Source organism: Eulemur rufifrons, chromosome 21 (genome assembly GCF_041146395.1).
Source record: "Eulemur rufifrons isolate Redbay chromosome 21, OSU_ERuf_1, whole genome shotgun sequence".
Classification (NCBI taxonomy): domain Eukaryota; kingdom Metazoa; phylum Chordata; class Mammalia; order Primates; family Lemuridae; genus Eulemur; species Eulemur rufifrons.
The window spans coordinates 23,292,599-23,300,577 of record NC_091003.1 but is presented as its reverse complement, the minus strand read 5'-3'; the positions used below and the strand labels follow the sequence as shown (position 1 = coordinate 23,300,577).

The window sequence follows — 7,979 nt, the reverse complement described above, 5'->3', positions numbered from 1 at the left end:
GTAGCCCTCCCCCTGGGACAGTGTCTCCATCTCTCAGCCACAGCTAGTGTGAAGTCTAAGGTGGGGCTTGTGCAGATTCCAGAAAGGAAGAAATTTGCATGGAGACCTCCCACCCTGAGGTTCAGAATGACAGATAAGGAGGGTTGGTGGGCTCAGTCCTGGCTGTCAGCTCAGGAAGCACAGCCTGGGGTGTCCCCACCATGGCCTGGGCTCCGCTGCTCCTCACCCTCCTCGCTCACTGCACAGGTGACTGCCCGCAGGGAACTCAGGGAGGGCTCTGGATGTCACCTGGGAAGATGGTCTCTCCCTCCTCTTTGGAAACAGGGTCTGGTCTGTTCTCACTGATCTCTGTGTCTCTCCCGCTATGCAGGGTCTTTGGCCAACTTTGTCCTGACTCAGCCCAGCTCTGTGTCGGGGTCTCCAGGGCAGAAGGTCACCATCTCCTGCACCCGCAGCAGCGGCAGCATTGGCAGCTACTATGTGAGCTGGTACCAGCAGCGCCCGGGCAGTGCCCCCACCACTGTGATCTACGGGAATGATAAAAGACCCTCCGGAGTCCCCGATCGGTTCTCTGGTTCCATTGACAGCTCCTCCAACTCTGCCTCCCTGACCATCTCTGGGCTGCAGTCTGAGGACGAGGCCGACTACTACTGCCAGTCTTATGAAAGCAGCGACAATCACACAGTGCTCCAGACCATGGGGAAGTGAGACAAGAACCCCCAGAGCATCCTCGCCCTGGCTCTGCCCTCAGCCTGTCCCCACCAGCTGTGCAGCTCTTCCCTGTCCCTCCTGGATGCCTGAGTTGCGTGTGTGTGCTCACAGCTCCCTCTATTTTCTTTTCTAGATACCAGTTTGTATTTCCATATCTTGATGTCTGATCATATAATAAATTCACAATCAACCCGTCAAGTAGATGTATTTAAAACAGTTTCTGAACCACAACACTGTTAGCATTTTGTGGTCAGGGGCGTGTTGTTCATTGTAATATGTTTAGTAGCATCTCTGGCCTCTACTCATTAGCTTCTGTTCACACGTTCCCCTCACTTATGAGAAGAAAAATGTCTTCAGACACTAACAAATCAATGTCCCCTGCATGGAGGCAACGTCAGCCGTGGGTGAGGCCACTCAGTTGCAGGGCATGTCCTCAGCCTTTAGCCCGTGACTCTGAATCACGTCTATGCCATTCAGCTGCACACAAGGCTAGATATTTTTATATCTGTAGTTCTGGTTCCCCTCTGATAATGAAAATAACAGCACAGAGCACACGTGATTGTCTCGTGTCCGAATGGCGTTCTAAGCACCGTGAGGTCAGCCCCTGTGTTACCTAACGCTGCAGAAGCCCCAGGCAGAGTCTGTGATGCAGTGTGCAGCCGGGGCTAGGAGAGCAGGCAATTGCTCATGTTGCTGTACCGTGTGCATGGAGACGTCCCAGATCATCACCCATGCGGGGTTGTGTGACTCGGCCATCAGCAGGTGTGATGTTCTGACACACGCTGCGTGTAGGTGCCCCTTGAGAAATGCTCAGTGAGGGAACCAAGCAAAAACAGCCAGATATTGCATGGCTGTATTTATAAGAAATATCCATAATGGGTAAATTCATAGAGACAGAAAAGAAAGGAATTATCCTCAATGTCCATCATAGTTGAGGCGAGAGGGGTGGCATTGAGAATGGGAAACAGGGAACCACTTGAAAAAATTATGTGAAGACACTTCTCTGAACAAAGGCGATAGTTTGCCAACTGCTTACTACAATGCAGAAATCTACTAGGGGCAAGGAGGTCTGTAAGTTACCTTTTGTCTTTTAAAATTAAGTATTAATAAGAGCAATGTGCTCACTGGTGTGACCATCACACGGCTCCTGCAGCTCTAATCACAGCCCCACTGGTGTCCCCTGCTCCTCCCTGAGCACCTGTGTCTGGTGGGCTGAGCAGCACAACCAAGGACACCTGTGCATCCTCAGGGGCCCCAGCAGGCGTATGTCCTGAGGCTGTCAAGGAATGTGGGTCCAGCAGGGGGCACCATGGGGCAATGTCAGAGGGTGAGTGTGTCTGGCCCTGCCAGCTGGGAACCCTCAGAACGTTGGGGTGGGGGGGGGCTGTTCTGAGCATCAGTGTGTTCCCTGAGCTGAGATGGGAAGTGACTACAGCTGTCCCGAACTCCCAGGAGTGTGTGGGAATCGGAGACTAAGGTGTGTTGGGGCAGGGACACGGCCCAGCTCCATGATTTTGGGGAGGACAAAGTGCCCAGTGGAGCAGACAGGACACATGGATGTGTCTGGGTCCCGGACAGAACAGGGCACTGTGGCCTGTCCCTGAGGCCTGTGCTGTGGGTCCCAGCTGGGAGCCCCACCTGGCCCAGGTCTGGAGCCCTCTGCCCCCTGCTCACTGGGCCAGCAGCTGTGTCCTCACAGGTTTCTGGGGAGCCACAGAACAGCCCTGCCCAGACCAGCCCCTCCCAGGGTCAGCTTTCCAGGCAGGGGTCAGGGGCAGGGCCCGGGGTGGAGCTGGGAGAGCCCAGGGGTGGCTGGTTTCCACAAAGGGTCTCTCTCTGCCCCTGGACTGCTGGAGGGGTAAGAGGGACTTGGGGACCCAGGCCTCGCTGAGTCCTCAGGACACAGCTCTGGGGGGTTCTCACCATGGCCTGGGCTCCTCTCCTCCCCCTTCTGACTCACTGCACAGGGGGCTGGGGAGGCCCAAGCTCATTGCCAGGATGGAAAAGTCCACAGCAGCCTCCCAGCCTCGTTCAGAGGAGTCACAGGGGCTTTTCCTGTCCAGATAACAAGGGGGGACTCCCAATCTGAGATGTATTCGAGATGTCCCTTCTCCATGACGGTGTTCTCCCCAGGGTGAATCCCCACATGGTGACAAAATATCCCTCCATTCCAGGCTTCCCTTCTGGACACAAACCCTCCAGAATGAGTGAGTCCTCCCCTCCCTGACCCATGACCTGGAATCCCGGCCTCAGGACACCTGGACCAGATCCCTCCACCATCTCTCTGATACCACCGAGGTGACCGTGGGGGACTGATTGGTTTGGGCAACACATGCCCATCCTCGGAGGTGCAGCTGGTGTCAGTCACATCCTGACCTCATGGCTGGGGATCTGGGGTTCTGACAGGAGAGGAGAAGGACAGCAGGTTTGCCCAAGTGGCCCCACCATGTGCATCACTGTGCCTTCCACATTCACCCTTAGTCCATGTTGGGTGTCGTCCCATAGATGCTGGGACCTGGGGAAGGACACAGGCCAGGCTGTTCCCATCACACAAAGCTGCAGCTCAGGCTCCCTGACCTTTCTGCTGCTCCTTCAGCAGGTCAATACCAGACCCAGACACACCCACTCCCACCCAGGAGCCATCGGTCTGAATTTCAGGTGGCCTCAGGAGGGGTGGAGAGCAGACACACAGCCTCCTGATGGCCTCCTCTGCCCAGAAGGAGTCAGAAGGGAAAGAAGCTCAAGAAGCCACACTAGTGGTCACTGCCCACCCTCACCTCACACCTGTCCTCCGCCTGGCCTCCCTCAGGTGAGGACCAGACTCAGGGGCCAGCACGGACACCTCTCCCTCTGTCCACACCCTCCAGGTGGGGCCTCCTTCTGCTCCCATCCTGGGCCACTGCTGCCCAGGTCACCTCTGTGTCACTGCTGAGAGTCTCCACCTCATGGGGTCCTGGTCACAGGGGTCTGGGGTCAGCGTCAGTGTGGCATGGAGTCAGCTGTGGCTCTGCCCCTTCGGGACACAAAGGCCACTATTAGGGCCGTGACTGATCACTCCTGGTCCCCCCACCTTTTTCTCTCCCTCACAGCCTGATTCTAGAATATACTGTCTCTACCCAGTAACATCGTGTAATATTCTCAGACCTAGATCCACTTTTTCCAAAATTCTAAACTCTCTCTCATGTTCTCACCTCTGTCCATGGCTCATTTCCCACCAGTCAGCCAACGACCCCAACATTCCTCCACAGCCATTGTCACAGGGAAGAGGAGTCACTATAGAAAGATGGAGTCAGCAAGGCAGAGTTCCAGTACATTTTAGCAATCACTCCAGGATCCAAGAAAATAAATCCCTTATTTCAAAGAATTCACTCCTCAGGCACAACAGTGTACACAGTTCAGGAAGGAAGAATGTTCTTGAGCATATTAGTGAATAGCCTCCAATGGGGCAGAGCATAATTCTTAAGAAGTTAAATATATGCCTCTCATGCAAATATAGCATTGCCATATGTCAGAATAATTACTCAGTTCATATGTTATTAAGTAGATGAGTCGGATGGTAAATAATTTACATATGCATTCTACAAGTTTAAGTGTGCATATATGTAGTTATAGATAGCTGATAGATACGGAACCACAGGACAGGAAATTGGAAGCTATTATTTACTGTTGTTGGACATGAACTGTCCTAAAGGATCATGAATCTGTAAGCTTTGGATTTGTCTTCTGCTCTGACAAAAAATTACAAATTATCACGATCCTGTCTATATGAAATGTATGGAGCGTGACATGTGGATTTTGGACATTTCTATCCCCCCCCAGGCTCTCCTAAAGTGGATTCCACTCTCCCTTTCCATCTCCCCACCCTCCATGACTCACCCTGGTGACATGTGGCCTGTCCCCGCCTTCCTTCCCAGTAGCCTGAGCAGATCAGGCCCAGCCAGTGAGGCAGCTCCTTGCCCTGGTGAACCAGAGCAGCTCCCCTGGAAGTGCTGAGGCCACAGGTGCTGGAGCCAGGGTGGGCTGGACCGGGGGGTCAGCTGTGGCCCTGCTCCTCCTTCTGCCCTCAGCCTGAGAGCTCAGGGGGCGCCACAGAGGGAGCAGCCCTGGGCCTGGAGGGGACGTGGGCAGCCTTGTCCTGTGCGAGACACACCTCAGCCTGGGGGAATCCCTGTCCACTCAGTGGGAGAAACCGGGAAACAAAATTCACCGTGAACATGAGCTGCGCCATCGCAGAGGACACAACGACAAGACGACAGGGGCTGCGAGCACAGTACTGATGTTTCCGCTTGATAAAAACATAGAACTTGATTTTGCCTGGTATTTTTCAACACAGTAAATATTTTAAAATCTGAATATAAAATATGGTTTAAAAAACAGCTGAAAAAGAAAAAAATTCAAGTAATGACATACTTGAGTTGCAAACCCAAAATGCGGTGTGCATGTATATTTTGTTACATACACGGACTGGTTTCATTTACATGGCTCCAGTAGATCTCACACTTTCATATTAAATAGCACATTTAACATTTTATGGAACTGCCACTGGCTAGTGACACGCTCCCCACTATAAACATCAAAAAGCAATCATTGTGTTCCTCTCCACACTCCAAAACGTCCCAAACAAACATTTGTTAAGAGGGCCTATAAGGCCAGAAATTTTGCAATCATATATACAGTTTGGTTCTTATTTTGTTTTTGTAGGGGAGATCATCTTTTATTTCTTTTTTTTTTTTTGTTACACTGATAGTTTTTAAATATATTGCACACTAGATGTCATTATTCATGAGAAATTAATAATTTCTCTCATTTTTAAACCATCCCCAGAGCACTCATTACCGAACATGAACCATGTACCTTTATTCTCGAAACATCCTGCTCAGACTGGCTGATCTAAGAACTAAAACACATCAGGCTCACCTGGGACCACACACTGGTCCAAACAATTTAAACTCTTAGTTCTTCCCGTCTTCAAATACTGAGCGTGTCATCATTTTTGCTCTTAGCAAAATGCTGCACAGGCAGCTGCCGTGGCCCCCGCTCCCCGCTTTGGGGGCTTGGAGGGAGGATTCCTGGGAGAGACACCTGGACAAGCATCCAGGTGACTATTGTTTCAAGTCTGTGGAAATTAGGCACAGAACAGAGATTTTCCCAGAATAACATTCTAGGAACACCCCCGAGGGCTTCTCCCCACCCCCTCCCCAACCCTAGGGACAAGAGCTTCTTTGTCCTCAGCACTGCGAGATCATGAGAAAGGACAGCTCTGGCCACCAGGGAGGGACCACATATGAGGAAAGAACCGGAGCCCCCACGGCTGGGGAAGTGAGTCCATGGGGGCCGGTCCCTGCTCTCCACTTGATCTTGACTTACGAGGACTGTTCAGAGAGACCCCACCCCAGTCCTGACCAAGGGACAGCCCGGGGAAGTGGGGACAGGGTCCCACTGAGGAGCCCAGTAGGGCGTGAGGACTGCACTGAGGGACTGGGGAGGACACAGGAGTGACCGTCTGGCCTGACCTGAAGCAGGGGCAGTGGACAGAGCAGTGGGGAGGCAGGACTGGCTCTGGGGGGCCCAGTCACAATGTCACAGGATTGTGTGTCTGGAATTGGACACCAGGGGGCGCTCAGGGCCTGTTCCTCAGGGCCAGGGGGTGATCAGAGCTGGGACAAGCCACCTGCCCTGCCTGGTGGCCTCTGTTCAGGGCACAGCTGTGACCACCCCACCCCCTGGGACCACACAGCCCTGCCCATGCCCACCCCTGACACCCTCAGGCACAGGAGCCTGACCAGGGCCCAGGGTGGGGGCAGAAAGCTGGGGCTCATTTGCATGGAGGGAGCCTCCCCTCTCAGGGTATGAAGAGGGGAAGGACAGACCTGGGGAAGCTGCTTCAGCTGCGGGCACAGAAGGCAGCACTCGGGACAGTCTCCACCATGGCCTGGGCCCCTCTCCTCCTCACCCTCCTGGCTCACTGCACAGGTGACCTGACTCGGGCAGGGGAAGGGCCCTGGGAAGACCCTGGGGCCCTGCTGTGTCCTCTTGTCTCCAGACCCAGAATCACCCTGTCTGTGTCTCTCCCTCTTCCAGGGTCCTGGGCCCAGTGTGCGCTGACTCAGCCGCCCTCGGTGTCTGGAGCCCTGGGGCAGACGGTCACCATCTCCTGCAGCAACATCAAGGGTGGTTATGTGCAGTGGTACCAGCAGCTCCCAGGAACGGCCCCCAAACTCCTCATCTATGATAATAGCTATAGACCCTCGGGGGTCCCTGCCCGGTTCTCTGGCTCCAAGTCTGGCAGCTCGGCCTCCCTGACCATCACGGGGCTCCAGGCTGAGGATGAGGCTGATTATTACTGTTCAGCCTGGGACAGTAGCCTGCGTGGTCCCACAGTGCTGCAGACACAGGGGGAACTGAGACAAAAACCTGCCCCTGCTTTCTTGTGATCACTGTCATGACTGCCTGTGACAAACGCCGGGCGAAAGATTAACTGGCCAACCTCAGGGCAGTCACATCTGAAGATCCAACTCTCAGAGCACAGACCTGCTTTAAATGGTCAGTGACCTTCCAAAGCCAGTGACCTTGCCCACTTTCATATTGTTTTTTGAAACATCTTTATTAAGATATATTATCATGTGTGTATCATAAATTGCTCCCATTTAAAATATACACTTCAAATTTTCTTTAGTACTTATTGAGTTGTGCAACCATTACCGTAACATGAATTTAGAATATTTTCATCACCCTACAAATAAACAATTATAAGTCTAATGGCTACTATTACTATAAGTTTGACTTGTAAATCCAATTTTTGTTTTCTACATAATTTAGCAAATGAATTCATGAAAATGTTTATTAGGCTACTTTCCATACATGAAATATATCAAGATGTAATTTAGTACTTCATTCATTTTTATTGCCAAAAATATTCCATGGTATGTATGTACTACAGGTTGTTAAACATTCATGAGTTATTGCACATTTAGTTTGCTTAAGACTTTTGATTTTATGAGTAACGCTGCTGTAATCATTGGTACATACATTCTAAATTTCCCTGTGGACTATGTGTGTATTTTTGTTGGGTTTGGTGGGAGTGGACATACAGGGTGATATAATTGCTGTTTCTGAGGAAATATCTGAGTGCTTTCCAAAGTGGTTGCACCACTTTACATTTCCATGAATAATATATAAGGGTTCTAATTTCTCCATATTCTCACCAACATTTGTCATAATCTGTCATTTTGTTTATAGCCACCGCAATGGGTCTGCAGAGGTCTCTC

General features: G+C 51.7%; 1 gene segment (V, D, J or C); it reads left to right on the top strand.

The window, feature by feature from the left end:
* Nucleotides 1-200: 200 nt before the first annotated feature.
* LOC138401636 (immunoglobulin lambda variable 6-57-like) lies at nt 201-708 on the top strand. The segment is given in 2 exon segments: nt 201-246; nt 371-708. Coding segments are annotated over 2 exon segments (384 nt in total).
* The last annotated feature ends 7,271 nt before the right edge of the window (nt 709-7,979 follow it).